The 17854-nt window shown below is 52.9% G+C and overlaps 2 protein-coding genes across 9 annotated transcripts; one reads left to right on the top strand and one right to left on the bottom strand.

The window, feature by feature from the left end:
• Window positions 1-269: 269 nt before the first annotated feature.
• On the bottom strand, window positions 270-8604 carry LOC128804880 (uncharacterized). Of its 8 annotated transcripts, none has more exons than XR_008436220.1 (10): window positions 8353-8604; window positions 7994-8210; window positions 7671-7851; window positions 4331-7525; window positions 3569-3811; window positions 3134-3306; window positions 2758-2875; window positions 1540-1735; window positions 1345-1448; window positions 270-994 (listed from the first exon to the last, which is right to left on the bottom strand). XR_008436220.1 is itself a non-coding variant. In XM_053973168.1 (9 exons), exons 2-9 carry the CDS (start codon window positions 8197-8199, stop codon window positions 1475-1477), a joined length of 4209 nt encoding a protein of 1402 aa, XP_053829143.1. In that variant the 5' UTR covers window positions 8200-8210; window positions 8353-8604; the 3' UTR covers window positions 270-1474. The 8 variants fall into 8 exon arrangements, 5 of the variants coding, with proteins under 5 accessions (XP_053829143.1, XP_053829141.1, XP_053829142.1 ...); XR_008436219.1 differs by having other exon boundaries at window positions 270-1130; XR_008436218.1 differs by having other exon boundaries at window positions 270-1197.
• An 82-nt stretch (window positions 8605-8686) lies between these two features.
• NAPB (NSF attachment protein beta) lies at window positions 8687-17432 on the top strand. Its single transcript, XM_053973178.1, has 12 exons — window positions 8687-8793; window positions 8889-9303; window positions 11188-11267; window positions 11544-11660; window positions 12402-12448; window positions 12526-12603; window positions 13274-13329; window positions 13539-13623; window positions 14199-14303; window positions 14546-14614; window positions 14826-14876; window positions 15815-17432. Exons 2-12 carry the CDS (start codon window positions 9206-9208, stop codon window positions 15917-15919), a joined length of 891 nt encoding a protein of 296 aa, XP_053829153.1. The 5' UTR covers window positions 8687-8793; window positions 8889-9205; the 3' UTR covers window positions 15920-17432.
• Window positions 17433-17854: the final 422 nt, after the last annotated feature.

The following is a 17854-nucleotide window of genomic DNA, read 5'->3' on the forward strand; positions in this document are numbered from 1 at the left end:
TCTCTGCTTTAAGCCTCTTCCTTGGTGGACCTTTTTCTCTTGTTTTTCCCTTGGCCAAGTGATGGTCATGGACCTTTTCTTGTTTGTTGGCCAAGTGGTGTTTCCACTGGGACAGCAGAGTGTTTATCCCAAATTCTGAGGTTTTGCCTTGCATAGATGAGCCAAGGGAAGTCTGTGATTCCTGCACGGCAGAGGAGGCATGTCCGAAGGCAATTTGTGATTTCAGTTTGCCTTCCTGATTTGCCAGAGCATGAATTCCATTAATCTTATGATTTTGTTTGTTTGTTTGTTTGTTTTTGTTTTTTTTTGTTTTGTTTTTTTTTTTTTTTTTTTTTTTTTTTTTTTTTTTTTTTTTTTTTTTTTTTTTTGCATAGGAAATTTAGAGACTAGACATGGAACTGCTGGGTTGTTATTTTGGAGTAATCCATTAGTCCTTTATTAGTAGTCTGTTATTTCTTTATCTACTCACTGGTGTGGCTGGTCAAGGTTTTCCTCAAAAAACCAAGCCAGCAGGGAAAAATAGTGTGGAAACAGAACATGGATACAAAGGCCTGTGAGTCCTCACAGCCTGTTCACTCCATGTATATTTCTGCCTTACTTCCTGCCTTCCTCCCTCCTTCCCTCCTGCTTTATCCATTGCAGATAGCTTCCCAGAGTCTGCAGTGTGCCTGCTGCTGCTTTTTCTCACAATATGGAGGAGATTCCTTGCTACCATGCACATAATGGAATTCCTCGTCTGGAGAAGTTGGTTGGGATGCAGGTGAGACACCAAGGTGGGCTGGAATGGGCTGCAGCTACCATGGAGCCAGTTGTGATCTGCTGTGGTGTTGGATTGTGTATTCCATAAAGGAGGCTCCTTTCCACCTCTCCTGCAGAATTCCAGCACGGAGCAGTGTTTCCGTCAGACAACTCGTAATCCTGAGGCTCAGAAAGATGGATGTGGAGAACCAGGATACAGGAGAAGCAGTGTCACCAGTCTAGGATACTCTGGAAGCTGTGAAGTAGGTGATCTTGGGGATTGAATGTTTACTCTGGATAGGAGAGACTCCTGGGGCTGAGTGGGATTTTGAGAAGAAATATGCAGGCTCAGGGGCAGCAGGTGAGACAAAACGCTCCCCACTGCTGGATCCCTGGATATGTGAAGGAGGAAAGGCTGAAAGATGGCAGAAAGCCTGAGCATCTCTGGATCACAGAATCCTGGAATAGTTTGGGTGGGAAGGGACCTTAAACTCATCCCATTCCACCCTCTGGCATGGGCAGGAATACCTCCAGCACCTCCCCCTGGGTCAGGATTCTCTGAAGTCCCGTCCATCCCATCTCACCACCTGGGGGTAAAACACTCACCAGAAGATTCCTGGCCTCCCCACGGAGCCTGTTCCTGCCACAGTGAAAAACTCCAGCATGACTCCTTCACACTGCAAAGTATTCCTCCTCTGCTTCCAACGGCACTGGGACAAGGAGCCCCTCTCTGGATTTACAGATGTCTGTCCATAACCATATGTCCTTTCCTAGGACTGGGGTGCTTTGGGATAGTCTTACTCTGAGGGGGTTGCTCTTGCCCCAGAAACATCAGGGTGGGCTCAGCCTTTGCCCCTTGAGTTTTCCGGAGCCCTAATTCATCCCGGTCAGAATTTAAAGCCTCCTTGGCTCTGTGCTGTGTCAGGTTTTTCCTCCACTGCTGGCAGAAAGCAGCAACTTCTTCTTCTTCAGGGTCTGCTGGGGGTTGTCTCAAGCCCTGTTGGACAAAGGACTTGGTTTAATATATCCCTGTGCATCCTAAATTATGGAAAAGTCTGGATGTGCCGATGTGTGCATGATCCACACAGCATCGCTACCTCTTAATGCTTCAAAATGCTTCAGAATGCTTCAAAAGCTTTTTACAGGGAGAGGGAAGGAGGGCAGTTTGTTGATAAGCAGGGAATTTTCCAAAAGGAAATTTCCAGGTCATGAAGGACATTGGGATCTAGATAGTCAAAATTAATTAATTAATTCAGCATCCACAAAGTGAAAAATGGACAAATAGAGGCAGTGATAAGTTTAATTAAGCACAGGAGGAGCTTTGTCACCCTTGGGGCTGATTGTTCAGCAAATGGGATTCCAAAAAATCTGTGCTTCCTTCAAAAAGATATGCTGATCCCAGGAAAAGCAGTAGGATTATAGAGGAGGATGGGATTCAGGTGGAAATGCTGCCTTAGGGAGAGGCTGGTGGTGTTTGCACTTGTTTTACAGTTGTTTTCAGGAAAAATCTGTTCCCATGGACTTTACAGTCAGATCAGGTGGCTGTTGATGGCAGCTGCATGGGAAACTCTTGGGAATTTGGCTTTTGGGAATAAAGAGGATAGAATGGGCTGATTCCAAATAAAGGTGCTCTACGATCTAAAAATTAAGTGGGGAATGGACCAGGTAAAGGTGACTTCAAGGACAGTCAATGCCTGGGATGATGCAGGGTGCGCTTTGGACACAAGACAGGCACAAAATGAAAGTATTCCAGGAGGAATATTTGCTCCAGCTGGAGTCCCACAGCAGCCAGATCCCAGCTCCCATAGAAAAACCTGGATGAGAAACTCCCACAGCATGGAATTGCTGCCATCAGACTTCACTATTAGGGAGAAACCCTTTCCTGTGGGGTTGGGAGGCCCTGGCACAGAGAAGCTGTGGCTGCCCCATCCCTGGAACTGCTCAAAGCCAGGCTGAATGGGGCTTGGAGCAACCCTTCCCACCCAAATAAGTCCGGGATTGATTCCATGATGGACTCACTTTGACACACGCCGCCTCGGCCGCCCTCAGGACATACTGGACTGCTTGAATGAGGTTCTGCACATTGCTCAGCAGCAGCTCAGAGGAGGCCTTGCTCTCCCCAGTCACTGCTTTCACCCTTCAAAGACATTCCAAAGGATTTTATTGGAACAACATTGGACATCCTGACAGTGTTGTTATTCCAAGCCCAGCTTGTCCCCTGCACCATCGGAGCAGGGAAACCCATGGAGGAAAGGGAGGCCTCCAAATTGTTCCACAACTCTTGGACAATATCCACCTCCCTTAGGACCTCTGGAGACCACAACCCACATTCCTTGGAGAAGGGATCCCTCTTGGATGACCCTGGGAGAAGTGATCCCAGCTGCTGGCAGCTCACCTGGCCACAATGCCGAGCTGGCTGCTGATGGATTGGGTGTGCTCAGTGGCACGGAGTAGCTCCATGGAGCATCTCTGGTCCAGGCAGTGCTTGGCGAGGATGTTCCCAAACTTAACAACCACTTGCCCATTGGAAACCATTTGCCTGGCACAGGCAACAAACTGCTCCTTGCTCTGGAATGGGATAAAAATCAATGGGACTGGGGAGAGAAGGAAAAAAACCCTTTTCCTGCAGGACAGGGAAGGTCCAGGAGGCTCAGATAAATCCTGAGGAAAGGACAGGATGCCCAGCTCACATCCAACCAGAAGGAAGGAATTTGGAGTATTTTGCATAAATAGAGTTGGTGCCACTCTCCCAAGAGCTGGATGACAAAGGGATTTAGGATGGAATTGCCATGATCCTAAGGGAAAATTAGAGGAATGAAATGCTATCTACCGCAATGGGGCCCTTCCTCCGCAGGAACTGAGCCATGTGGAGCATCCTCGTGGCCATGTCCTGGGTCACCTGGGACACGCTGCTGGGGCCACCTTGCCACTTGTTACAGTTTCCTCTCTCCTGCTTTGCAGGGGAGATGCTGGAAAGGCCATCCTGGTGCTGTTGAGACAGTAATGGAGCAGATTCCAAACCTGGAATGTGTGGACACAGCGATGCTGAGTGGTCTCCTCCACCTGGGTGTTTCTGAAGGAGATTTTGGTGAGTAAAGTTGGTGAGAGAGCTGTCCACCTCCTTCCGGGTCCACTCCACCTTCCCACCAGCCCTTCTCCCTAAATCCAAAGCCCTTGGAGCCATCTCCAAATGGGAGTGGGGTGTCCTGCAAGCTGACAATTTGCAATTTATTCCCAGCACAATTAGAGCTCTAAAGCACTTTGCTGAGGGACCAAAGCCTTTCCCAGCTCCTGACACCCATGGGAATGGAGTTGCTGGTATTCCCAGAGGGAATGTGTGGAGGTGAGGGAGAGTGCTATAGCCCCTCTGCCTGTGAAATGGTGGATTGGGATGGATGTGGGAGAGCCTGGCTGATTGGATATCCAGGAATCCAGGGCTGCCAGAAACCTGAGCTGCCTGAGTGGCCCAGGGTCAGCCTGCTGACCTCCAGAGGCCCTGCTAGCATCCCTCACATTCCTACTCCATTCTGGGAGCACCAGGAATGAAGAACAGCCCTGACCAACACCCTGCCAGGGAAAAGAGCTCCCTTACCAGCTCACCCACTTCCCGCATGGCTCCACGCGCTCCTCTGCTCCTGCGTGGATGAATTCCTGCTGCCTCAGTGGGCTTTGGGACTGGGGAGAGTCCAGCTGTGCTGTTGGGTGATCCTGGGAAGTGTTCCTGCTGCAGGCATTCTGTGAGGCACTGGAGGATGTCCCTGTCGATTCCATGGATAACCCAGAGCTGTGTGACAAGGTAGTGTGCCTTGGCCGACCAGTACCACACCATGCCATCCAGGTGGGGATCCCCAGTGTCCTGGCAGGGATCCCCAGTGTCCTGGTGGCTCCGGAATTGCCGCCGGACACTTCCCACCATGTCAGCCGTGAGGAGCAGGAGGTGGTCAGCCATGGATAGCAGGTCAGGCTGCGATGTAAGTTGAGCACTGGCCTCCAGGGCACCCCGGAGGGTGTTTCTGACCCTCTGGACATCAGCCATGAGCTGATTTGCCTTCTCCTCAAAACCTTCTTTGCTCCTCTCCCTCTCCTCTTGGGTGAGGTTGGACAGAGCTGTTCCAACCACATCTTGGATGAGTTGCAGCTGTTCCATGTTGACCCTTTCCAGGTGGAGCAACAACGCCTTGGCCCTGAGGGCCACGTCCCTCTGCAGGAGCTCAAAGCGGATGGCCAAGCTGACAGTAGGCAATGGGGAGAGCAGAAGGGTGTTGGACACATCCAGCAATGCTTCCATGAGCACTTGGATCTCTTCCCGGAGCACCAGGATTTCTCTGGCACCGTGGTCTCCAGGGCAGGATAAGTAGGAGAGCCGGGCAGCCTCCTGCAACCTGAGGGAATTCTCAGCCACAGCAGCCAGGAGGCTCTGTGGGCCAACCTTGTTCCTCACGGCTCTGCTCAGTTTCCTCAGGAACAGGACATCCCTGCCCATGAACTGATCCATGGCATCCAGCAGGACACACATGCCAATGGCCCACCGGACACTGTGCAGCTCCAGGATGGCCTTTTCCATCCCACAGGATTTCCTGAAGGACACTGCCTTCTCCAGGAATCCTTTGGTGTTCAGCTGAGCACAGGAAAACTTGGCTTGGAGCTGCAGAAAGCTCTCCTGGACATGAGAGGGATTGGGATTTTCCCTACTGCAGACTGTGCTTGCAATGTCTCCTGCCACCTGCACTGCTCCTGCTAAACCCAGCAGGGTCTCATCCAAAGCCTGCTTCCCTCTTGGAAAGTCACCCGACAGGATAAATCCAAGCACTTGCTGGGCCAGACCATTCCAAGAGCCTGCCACAGCTGCCAGGCACTCCCGAGTCTCCTGGATCCTTCCTGAGAGCCTGAGTGCCATTTGGAGAAGCCTGCCTGGAGCAGGGAGCTGCCTGGGGGCCATTTCTGTGGCCAGGCTGATGATCCTTGGGGTAAGTGCCTTGATATCCCAGTGCTGCTCCAGCACCTGGAGCTGGGGGACTTCAGCCACAGGCAGTGCTTCCCATGCGGCTTGCACATAGCCGTTGGAGAGCTCCAGCAGGACGGAGCAAACAGCACGGACAGTATCTGTGTCACCATCTCGGGATGCTCCCAGGAGAGCTGTGATGACAGGGTGTGTATCCCCTTTCCATGGATCCAGGTGGAAGTTAGCTGGTGGTGAAGATGGATGACTTTGGATATCTTCTTGGAACGCTGCCTCATCTGTACTGGTTTGTGTCCCAGTGTGGGATGGGCTGAACTCCAGCCCCTTTTTCACCTTGGTGCTCCGCACTTGTTCCCGGAGTGGGCTGAGGATCTCCGGGTGGTTGGACCCGTCCAGCCCAGCTTGGACATGGAGAGCAGCGTCCATCAGGGAGCTCACTGCCTGAGAAAAAGCATCCTGGCTTTGAAGGCAGGAAAACCTTCCTGGAATGAGGGCCGTGACTGCTCCCAGCTCCAGGACGGATTTGGCCAAATGCTCCACCCACACCAGCAAACCATTCCTAAAGATGGGATCTGTGGTCCTGTCCACGTGCCGGGTGGAGGCTCTGACCACCCAGCGTGCCCAGCCCATGAAGCGAGTGGTGTGCCAGAAGAATCCTTCGGGATCCCAGCATTCCAGTGCTGCTTCACACCGTTCCTTTTGCTTGGCCAGCTCCAGGATGGATAACTCAAGGAATTCCCTCATGCCAATGGTCTCCTCAAAGCAGCACAGGAGGCTGTTGGTGGCTCTGGCCCAGGCACAGCACATCACCTGGAGCTGCTCCATGGTATTCCCACTTGTTTCCATGATCAGGGAAGGGAGGCTGGCCAGGAGGCTCCGCAGGTGCTCCACACCCTCCTGGATTTCCCTGGCAGTTTGGGCCTTGGCACATCTGGCCAGGAGCAGATCAGCCGCTCGGAGTATCCGCTGGGCCTGAGCGAAGAAGGTCACAATGAGGGGCTGGAGCTTCCTTAAAATTCCTCCTGGTCCTGCTGGACAACATCCTGAATGGGCAAGGCTAAGGGCACCTTCAAACAGCTGCCTCAGGGGCTCCTTCTCTTCAAAGAATCCATCCAGGATTTGGCACAGTGTGGCCCTGAGCACTGCCCGGTCCAGGTTTTCCAGCTCGTTCCTCAAGCGCTGACATTCCAATTCCAGTCCATGTTCTCCCTGGCCCTCCCTCTGGCTCATGTGGCTGCAGATGCTCCTCCTCAGCTGTAACAGGACCCAGCAACGTTCCACCAGCTCCAGCTGCAGATCCAGCCTGGATGACTCTGCCAGCAGCATTCCATGGAGAATGACTGCTTCCAAGTGGGAACTGAACCCACCCTCGGAGAGGCGCAGGGTGTCAGGGTGGGAGAGGAGAGCCTGGAGCCTGCTCACCTGCTGGGAGAAGATCCCACTCCTGTCCTGTGGCTCCATGAGCAGGGAGAGGAGCTCCCTGATGGTCCTCTCTGTTAGCTGGAAAACAGAATCTTGGGAGAGGTCAGCTTGACTATCCCTGGAATATGTCAGGGTGTCCTGCTTGGTTGTGTGGATGAGTGAGACACACTTGTGGAGCAGCTGCAGGGTCTGGGCCAAGCTCTTCCCTCCAGGACAATCTCCAAGTTCCTGGAGGCGCTTGGCTGTTAGGCGGCTCAGCAGGAGCACAGCCTCAGAAAAGGCCTGGAATGCAGCCAGCAGCCCTGGAGTGTCCCGGGCATCCCGCAGCACACTCAGGCATTCCAGGAGCCAGCTGGCAGCGCCAGTGATCCTCCTCATCCCTGCAGCCTCTTCCAGCTGAAGGATCTAACCAGGAAACAAGGCAGAAAAGCCGTTCAGGTCAGGAATTCCCATTCCTGTTCCATCCCTGGAGGGCGGAGGAGGTGTGGTTTGCTCCATGGATCTGCTGGAGCTTCCCCTGACTCGTGTCCCTTCCCAGTGTCCCCCTCACCTTTGCTGTCTCCATCAGAGTCCTCTTGGCAGCTGCTGCCATGTGCTCTCGGTGCCAAGGGCTGTCCGGATGCTCCTGGAGCTGGAATGCTGCCAGCACCACGTCCCTCCCAGCCTGGAGCAGGGATTCACCCATGGGACACATCTCTGTTCTCCTTTCCTCGCTGGAATCCTTGGACAGCCTGGAATAGAAGGACTGGGCTCAACACTCTTGTCTATTCCCCACTCCCAGTCCCACCTCTCCAGGAGGATGCAGGCTCCCTGCCACCTTTTCAATGTCTTCCCAGCCCCCAGATCCACCCGGGAGACTTCCATCCACCTCACCTCCTTGACACAGCAGCAAGCTCTTCCATAGCTTTGGCTAATTTTCCTGCCTTTTCCCCCAAAGTGGGAAAAGCCGGACAAATCCCATCTTCCCGTTCCAGGGCGAGGAGGAGGTGGCAGAGCTCCACACCCATGGAGCAGAGAATTCCCTGGATAGCTTTGTTTTCTGTTGGGAGCCCGAGCTCAGAGAGAGAAAAACGCTCCATTGTTGTCCTGCCTGGAAAAGGGAAAAACCCCTGGGTTTAATTGGGATTCAGTTTCCGGTTTTCACAGATGGAGATTGGATGGAGATGGCAGTTCCTGGCTTGGGAAACGCTCCCGGCTTTAATTTCGCCCAGCCCTGAAACCAGGTCACTCACCTGGAATTCCTGGGACACTGGACGCGGGATTTCCTTTCCCGGGGAATCATCACAGGGTGTTCCGGCACTGCAGAGCCGGCATTCCCTCAGAGGGAGATTCGGGACAGCGAGCCGGAGGGAGCGCGACGTCTTTCTTCCCCAGCTCCCGCGGTTCCCGGGACGCCATGCGGGACGTTCCCATGGGAGCGACGCCGGGATGCGCCAGTGTCGCCATGGAGATAACGGGCGTGGGGCGATGACGTCACACAACGCGCCGACCGTAATGCACGCCGGAAGTCGTAGTTCGGCTGGTTGTTCAGGGTTACGGGATTCCCTTGGCCCGGGTGCTCAGGGGAGGGATCAGGCACGAATACCCCCGTTTTCCCCGTACAGCGCTCATTCCTTCCAGGGGCGTTCTTGAACAACTCAAAGGTGCGCCCATGTAACGGGGGCAGGACACAGGTGACCCTTCTCCTGATGATCCTTAGTGTGGAATATTCCCAGGAAAGTGTAGCCTACCTCCCGGGAATCTGAGCTTCAGCTCTCCTGCGTTACAGGTGAGGTAACTCCTGGAAACTCGGAGAGTGACAAAAATAACCTTCAAGATAAGGACTGATCTGCCACAGATCCCACCGCCAGCTGGGATCCCGCTCCCATTCCCATAGCCATCTTTTGAGTTAGCTCCTGAAGGAATCACGCTTTGGGAATAACCAGAGGGCCGCGGCTGCGCGGGTCCCACCCGCCGGGAGGAGCCGCTCATCCCTGATCCCCGCCGGATCCCGCATCCTGCGCACGTCCCGCCCCGCGCAGGCGCTCGCCGCGCTCCCGGTGTCGCGGCGGAGGAGGAGGAAGGAGAGCAGGAAAAGCGAGAGTGATGGACAGCGCCGGCAAGGAGCGGGAGGCCGTGCAGCTCATGGCGGAGGCCGAGAAGCGGGTCAAGGGCTCGCACTCCTTCCTTCGGGGGCTCTTCGGGTGAGCGGCCCCCGCATCCCCCCTGCCCGGATCCTGCATCCCCCCTTCCCACGTCCTGCTTCTCCCTTCCAATCTCCTGCATCTCCCCCCCACTTCCCGGCTCCTGGATCCCCCTCTCCAGCTCTTGCCCCCCTTCCAGTTACTTTACACCCCCATTCCCAGCTCCTGCTCCCCTTCAGCTCCTGAATCACTCCCCTGAGCCCCTGGCCCCCCTCCCATCTCATACATCCCTTCCTTCCCCATCTCCTACATCCGCCCCCTTCCCTATTTCCTGCCCCCCCTTCCCATCTCCATCTTCCCCTTCCCGACCTCTTCCCCCTTTTTCCTAACTCCTACCCCCGCGTGTGGGTGAGAGTCTTCCTTATCCCTGCCAGAGCACGGCGGGGGGGGGGGGGAGGGTGGGGCACACGGAGCCCTCCCATCCCGATCCAAACCCGGATGCCCCTGGAGCAGCCCCTCCTGGCCATCCATGGCCACAGGGATGTGACGAGCGCGCTCGGCCTCTGTGGCTCCTGTCCCCTCCCCGCGTCCGGCCCCGCCGCTCATCCCGGCCTTATCCCGGGGGGAATCATTTCCCGGCATCCCCGGGATTCGCCCTGGCAGGGACGAGCTCTCCCGAAATCTCAGGGAACCCCGGCACCCTGGGGCTGCGGCCGGCGTTATCTCAGAAAATGGCAGAGCGTCCTTTTCCCTGGGCCTGGTTGCTCCAGGCTCGCTGTTCCTGGGGGTGTGCCTAAAACCGGGGTGGTTTGGCCACCTCAGTGCTGCTTTCCCTTAAGTTTTTTAAGGAAACAACATTCCCGGAGTGATGCTCTGTGAAGGCCGGGAGGTTGTTATCCATCAGCCCAGAAAAACTGGCTGCAGCCGCCCTAAAATCCACAAGTTTTAAATAGAAATTCCTCTCTGGCCTCCGGCAGATTAATCAGTCAGGGCCTGCTCCAGGAGCATAATCCGGGTGGCAAATTCCTGAAAATCCTTGGAGGGAACAGGCAGAGATTTCTAGAGGGGAATTTTTAATTTTCAGTGCTAAAAGAGGGAGGGGAAAAAAAAAGAGGAAGGAAAGGTAGGGGTGACTCGGCTATTGGTATCTTCCCTGTAAACGGGATGTCCAGGTTTCCCAATGCTGGCCAAATGCCTTCTTCCCACTTGGGCTTTTCTTGGAATTGCTCCATCACCTTGCACAAAAGCTGTTATTCCTTTATTTCTAATTTTTGGGGATTAAAAGGCTGGGACCTGCCCTGTTCCAGAGGCCTCTCCGAGTGTAGCATTCTTTGGTGCCACCTCCATTGGCTTTGGCTCATGCCAGAGGTGCCTTCCAAGGGCAAGGAGGGATCCAAAAAATCCCACCTGTGCTTCCAAACTGACCATGCTTGACTGCCAGAGGGAGAGAGCAAGGGGAGAAAAGTGCCAGAATTCCCAGGGGATGGAAAAGAAAATGGAATAATACTTGTTGTGAGGTTGATTTAATAGCAGTGTGGATGTGGCACTTGGGGACATGGATTTTGTGGGAATGTTGGATTCATGGGCTTAAGGGATTTTCCAACCTTAAGGATTCTGGGATTCCTTTTTTTTTCTGTGATAGCAGAGCTTGATCCCACCTGGCTCCTATCAGGGAGTTACGGAGGGCAGGGAGATCCCCCCAGAGCCTCTTTTTTTCCCAGGGTTTCCATAAAAAATCTGCATTTCCTAACCAAAATGTAGCTTTTGGCATCTCGGAATTCTGGGAGAGCCCCCAAATCCAGCATCCCCCTCTTAGTGTTCTCACATGGGGAATGGGATCAGCCTCACAGAGCCTGGAGAGGCCAGGATTCCCAATCCCAGTTTTGGCTCCGGAATTATGTTCCTTCCCGGCCCAGCCTCAGGAGCATTCCTGCTGCATTCCAGGGGCAACACCCGGGTGGAGGAAGCCTGTGAGATGTACACCAGGGCTGCCAACATGTTCAAGATCGCCAAAAACTGGAGTGGTGAGTCCAAATCCTGGGATCTGGGGGGGTGTGGGTGATCCCAGAGCACCCAAATGCCTTCCTGTGAATTATTCTATGGGGAATGGTCTCTGTGTCCATGCAGTTCCTATTTAATAATGGGAGAGTGGAGAAAGGGAATGAGCTGAAGGATCTTGGAGGAATTTTAAAATGCCAGCTTGTGATCCTGCTTGGGAAGCCCTCATCCCTAAGTCTCCCAGGGTCCCAGAAGCAGCGCATTCCCATTCATTCACGGGATCGGTATTCCCTCTTTTCCAGCGGCAGGAAATGCCTTTTGCCAGGCGGCCAAGCTGCACATGCAGCTCCAGAGCAAGCACGACTCAGCCACCAGCTTTGTGGATGCCGGGAATGCCTACAAAAAAGCAGATCCGCAAGGTAAGGCAGTGGAACCTGGCAGTGGAATGTGGGATTGTTCCCAGCCAAACGCTCAGTGGTGGTAGAGGTGTATTCCTGCTTTTCCAGAAGGTGCTTTGGGATGATGCAGAAGGTCAGCACTGTCCTGGCATCTCCTCTTGGTGTTTGTTGGGATTTGGGATGCTGCACGGTGTTGGGACTTTTGGCAGCTTCCATACTGATTTGGCTTGGCTTTAGAGAATGGCTTCCTGAGGAATGGCTTCAGGCAGTTACTGGGCTGGATCACAGTAGGAGCCCTACCGTGTCCCCGAGGCTTTCCCTAGTCCTGGCCTTTGTTGGGATGAGAATAAAGGATCTGGGATTCTTTCAACTGGGTTGTGATTTTTTTGGAAGGTCTCCAATCCACTTTTCCCTAGCTAGGTCTGGAATCAAATCTCCCACCTCCCAGCAGTATTATTCCAGGAGACATGGGAACAAACTCAGGGTGGATAACACCCTTTTGAAATGGTGAAACTCCCAAATTCCCTGGAAAACAGCAGCATCTGGGAGATGATCCCTTGAAGTTTGCTCCATTGGGGGATGCAGACAGCAAACTCAGGGTTAGGTCATCCTGGTGTTTGTTCCCTTTGGGAATTGCTAAGGGTGCTGGGGCTGAGGTCATTCCAGAGCCCACTCTATAGGTAGATATTCCCTGGAGCAGCTGCTGGGTAGGATTTAGGAATGGGATGTGGCTGACGCTGTTGTCTCTCACACATGCTGCAGAGGCCATCAACTGCTTAAATGCAGCCATCGATATCTACACGGACATGGTAAGGCCCCGCTCCCGGGAATGCCACGCAACTTCCCGGGAATGCCGCACCTCATCCCGCTTCCCTCCTGTCCCCAGGGCCGCTTCACCATTGCTGCCAAGCACCACATCACCATTGCTGAGATCTACGAGGCTGAGCTGGTGGACATCGAGAAGGTGAGGGGATGTTGGTGACATCATCTGTGACATCACTGGAGGCCCTGGCACAGCTTTCCCAGAAAACCTGTGGTTGCCACATCCCTGGAAGTGTCCAAGGCCAAGCTGGAGTAGCTTAGGATAGTGGAAGTTGTTCCCCCAGTGGAAGGGGATCACCGTTGAGGTCCCTTCCAACCCAAGCCATTCTGGGATTTCCTTGCCCTGAGCTCAAGAATTCCCATCTCCCATCCAGCACTGGAATTCCTGGTGTAGGTGTAATCCAACCCTGAGCTAGAGTTAATGTTTTCCCAGCCTGGAGGCTTTCATGGAGCAATCCAAAGTCTCTGGTGTGTCCCTGTGCCAGCAGGACTGGCCGAACACTCTGGTGAGAATCCACCTCGGTGTTTCCCATTAGAAAAGCTCTTCAGGAGTGTCATGGAGCCATTTTCTGTCACTTTTAGTTCCCTGATTCCCTCATTCCCACTTCCAAATTCCCTGAGCAGGAATCCTGCTGTGGATCTCTGCTGCAATTTTGCAGGATAAAACTGGATGGGATTTAGGGGTTATTTTCCAGGTAAGGATTTCCTTCTTTGGCTCTGCTCCATTGGATCCCATCTCTCTCCCTGAATGTTGGTGCTGATCCCTGGTGTGCTTTATCCCGAGATGACTGATCCCACATTTCTGTCCCCAGGCCATCGCGCACTATGAGCAGGCTGCAGATTACTACAAGGGAGAGGAATCCAACAGGCAAGTCCTTGGGATCAGTGGGAAGGGCTGGAACCAGGGATCCATCTCAGCCACTCCCACAGCCAGCACACTTCTAATTTGGGCTATTCCAAGAGAATTCCTCTAAATCCCAGCTGTGGGTTCCCACTCTTCTCTCTGGGAAGGGGTGCTGGGGTGCAGGCTGGTGAATTCCTGGGATTCAGGGCCTGATTTTCGGGATGTGGTTGCAGCTCAGCCAACAAGTGTCTGCTGAAGGTGGCAGCCTACGCGGCGCAGCTGGAGCAGTACCAGAAAGCCATCGAGATCTACGAGCAGGTCAGGAGCCAAATCCCATGGGAATAGCACCTCTTCCCAAGAAAAAGGGCTCAGCAGTTGGTAAAACTGCCAGAATCGGTGAATTGTTTAGGCTGTAAAAGCTCTCTGAGGTCAGAGTTCCACTGTTACCCCTGCATAGCCAAGCATCCCCAAGTGCCACATCCATGATTTTCAGTGTTTCCAGGAAAAGCTTGGGAGAAATCCGTAAAATTTCCCCTTTGAACGTATTTACAACTCCCTTTGGCAGAAAAGTCCCTCCCGGATTTATCAACTCTGCCTTTAGTTGGATATTTACCTGCAAATACCAACAGTGCTGCTTGGTGCTTTGAGAGGGATAATCCTGGAACAGCTTTTCCCCAAATGGACTTGTTTTTCTATTTCCTCATCAACCAAGGATCAGCCTGGTGGGATCTGACTTCCCTTGGGATGAGTTCAAAACCTCCCTGCTTCCCAGCAGCTTTTTGGCATTTTTTCCATGCCTTTTATTCCCAGCCCCGTGGCTCAGGGTGGAATATGAATTGGTTTAATCCAGGCTTTCCTTTCCTGCCCCTTTTTTTCCATGTTTTTTTTTCCAGGTGGGAACAAACACGATGGATAACCCTTTGCTCAAGTACAGCGCCAAAGAATATTTCTTCAAAGCTGCCCTGTGCCACTTCATCGTGGATGAGCTGAATGCCAAGGTCAGTTATCCCAGAATTCCCAGTTCCTCCTCACCAGCCTTGGCCAGCTGGGAGAAGCTTGGTGGGTTCACAGCTATTACCCCAAAATCCCTGATCCCTCCTCAGCAGTGGCTGGAATTCTTGACGTGCCACTGTCATGTTGGATTCTTGCTGGATACTTTCCCAAGTTTGAGGATGGGAAGGCAAATCCTGGGGAAAAAAAAATAGGAATGGTGTGCGAAGGGATCTCTTCTCTCTCCCAGCTTGCGCTGGAGAAATACGAAGAAATGTTCCCAGCTTTCACAGATTCCCGGGAATGCAAGCTATTGAAAGTGAGTAACCAGGGGGCTTTCCCACTTTTCCAGGGGTTTTCTCCTGTATTCCAGCATGTTAGAGGACATAAGCCTCACTTTTCCCTGGGTTTGGTCCAGACCCCTGTTTGTGGTGGGTGCTTTTCTTGGGTCTCTGTTCCCTGGGATGAGATGCTGGAGCGGGAATATGCAGGAATAGAGCATTCCCTAATCTTTCCTGGTGTTTTCCCAGAAACTGCTGGAAGCTCACGAGGAGCAGAACAGCGAGGCCTACACTGAGGCTGTGAGTACTCATGGGTTCACTTGGGAATGCTGCTTCTTCCTTCTCTTTTTTGGGATGCCTTTGCCTTGTTCAGTATTTGGGAACCCGCAGAGAGGGGCCAGGGACAGCAGCTCCAGCAAGGTCCCAGCTTCCTCCTTTAACATTCTTGGGGTTTCATGGAGAGTTAAATCCTGCCTGGGTTTGCTCCAGCTCCTTTGGTGTTTGACAGGACCTTAAAGTGCTCGGGTTGGGTTTGGAGAGACTTCTCTCTGGACTGTGGCCCTGTGCCTTTTCCCCTTTTTTTCCCTCTGCTTTCCGTTGTTTACCCCCGACTTCCCCTTTTTTTTTGCCCTTCCTCCTTTTCATCCCCTTCCCTTTTTCCCTCTCCCCCTTTCTTTCCCTTCTTCCTTTCTAGCCCCCTTTCCCCCTTTTTTCCTTTCCTCCTTTTTCCTTTCCTTTTTTCCCCTCCCCTTTTTTCTTTTCCCTTTTTTTTCCTTTCCCTTGTTTTCCCCCACTTTCCCCTTGCATTTTTCCCTCTTTCTCCTTGTTTTTTTTCCTCTTGTTTTTTCCCCCTTGTTTTTCTCCCACTCCCTTTCCCCTTGGTTCTTTCCCTTTCTCCACTTCCTCTTTTCCTCTTCTTCCCCTTTATCCTCTTTTCCCCTTTTCCACCCTTCCCTTTTTTCCCCCCTTCCCCTTGTTTTCCTTTTGCCCTTGTTTCACCTTTGTCCGTGCTTCCCCTTTGCCTTTGTTTCCCCTTTTTTCCCCTTTTCCCCTTATTTTCCCCCCCTTTCCCTTTATTGTCCTTCTTTGCATTCCCCCCCTCCCTTTTCTCTCCTTTTTTCCTCCCCTGTATTCCCAGGACGAGCCCATGTCTGCCACTGCCGCCTCCCATCCCCACCACATTCCTGCCTCATTCCCTTTCCCACCCACACCCTGATCCACATTTTTGCTGGTGCCAGGTGAAGGAATTCGACTCCATCTCGCGACTGGATCAGTGGCTCACCACGATGCTGCTGCGCATCAAGAAAACCATCCAGGGCGAGGGCGACGGCGACCTCAAGTGACGCCCGCGGGCCCTTCCTGTCTCCAGCCGAGGACTTTTGGGGAATTCCTGACCCAATCCTGCGCTTTCTTTTGTCGCTTCCCACTCCCATGGCTCACTGTGTTTCTATAGCCCCTGCTCTGTGGTGATGCTCTGGGCAGATGCCAGGCGAGAGAAGCCCTTGGAGCGGAAATCCTCCTTCTCCTCCTTGGGTTTGGTCCCGCTAATCCCGGTGCCTGCACTCGCAGCTCCCGGTTTTCCTGCTGTCCCGTTGATTCCAGCATGTAAATATTCCATCCAGGCCAGCACAGTACCAATAAGTGCTCCCGGCCTGTTGTGTTCCCATTTTCCTGTTCTCAGGTGTTGGAAACACTTGGATTTGGGGGTCTGGAAGTGGTGCTAGGCAGAGGCTTTGGGAATTGGGAATACCCCCCACACCTCCACCACGCCATAGGCATTCCAGGAGCCTAGGATTGGTGATGGCCCTAGGTCCTGGTTAGTTTCCATCTTGGATTGATTTTCCACTTTAGTTTGTGGTGCATCCCATCCCTCCACTTCCCAAATAATTCCACCTGAGGAAGGATCTATTTTTTTACCTCACCCTCTGCATGTGCTGGGCACAATCCCTAAATTCTGACCCTTTGGCTGCATGCAAGTGTTGATCCCACAGGAGCCTTGTTGGAATTCAGGTGGCAGCAGGGCACAGTTTACTTGGGAAAAGTTGAAAAATTCTTGCAGGAATTGATGGGCATGTTGTTAAGGAGAGAGTATTGAGCTGCCTGGTTTTTCAAGGATGCATCAGAGGCGGCGGGAGCTTGTGCAATTTGTCACTCTTTGGGAAGAGTGAAGTCATTAATTAAGGGCTGTTCTGGAGGCTCCAGGCAGCCCCAGCCCCTCTTTCCTTTGGATAAAGTCAGGTTGGAATGTTGGGCTTTGGATAGAGTTTAGCTTGTTGGGCTCTAAAGTTCTGAAAACCAAAAATCCCGATCCATGCCAAATTCTCCTTGGTTTGGTGTTTTCCCACCCTTCCCGATCTCTGTTTCCCACACGTCCTTGTGTTCATCCCAAACATCCCAACCAGATGGAAAAGCCCAGGCTTGGGAGGCAGCATGGGGGGGGGATCTCCCAGCTCCAGGCTTGGAAACACACGGAGTTCATCCATTCCCACCCTTAGGAATGGCATTATCTGGCTTCCAGCACTGTGGGAGCCAGGATGAGGGGAAGCACAGCTTGGGAGGCTCCACTTTTCCTGGTGTTTTTTCGGTTCCCTGTGTCAGTGTTGTAGGTCAGGAGCAGCAGGATGGCTGTTACTCCATCCCTACACCTGGTAGTTGTGAGTAGCTCCAGCATGTCCTCTGCTGTATCCATGGTGAATTGTGACAGTTCCCAGGTGACAATTCTGCCACTTCCGCTGTATTCCCACCCCACTTCCATCACTCTCTACTTGGAAAACTTATTTAAGGAAATGGCCTTAGCAAGAATATCATGTTTGGTGTGACTCTGTACCATGAATAAAGTGAAAATCATGGATGGAAGGAGGGAGAAGTGATTCTTACAGAAAACTCAAAAGGCTGGAGCATGGTGGGATGATGGAGGCTGGGAGCGGTGTGATTCCTTCAATTCCTGTTTGGAATCATGGAATGGTTTGGGTGGGAAGGGACCTTAAAGCTCATCCTCTTCCAGGGATGCCTTCCACTATCTCAGCTTGCTCCAGGCCCCTTGAATACTTCCAGGGATGGGCCAACCACAGATTATCTGGGAAAACTCTTCCAGGACCTCCTCACCCTCACAGGGAAGAATTCCTTCCCAATAACCCACCTAAATTCCCCCTTTGTCACTGGGAAGCCATTCCCTCCCTCTTGTCCTGTCTCTGTAATTCCTGATGAAGAATCCCTCCCACTTTTCCTTGTAGGCCCCTTCTGAGGTTTCCAGGGAATCAAACCTTCTCCAGGTGAAC

The sequence above is a fragment of the Vidua macroura genome, chromosome 3 (genome assembly GCF_024509145.1).
Source record: "Vidua macroura isolate BioBank_ID:100142 chromosome 3, ASM2450914v1, whole genome shotgun sequence".
Lineage (NCBI taxonomy): Eukaryota > Metazoa > Chordata > Aves > Passeriformes > Viduidae > Vidua > Vidua macroura.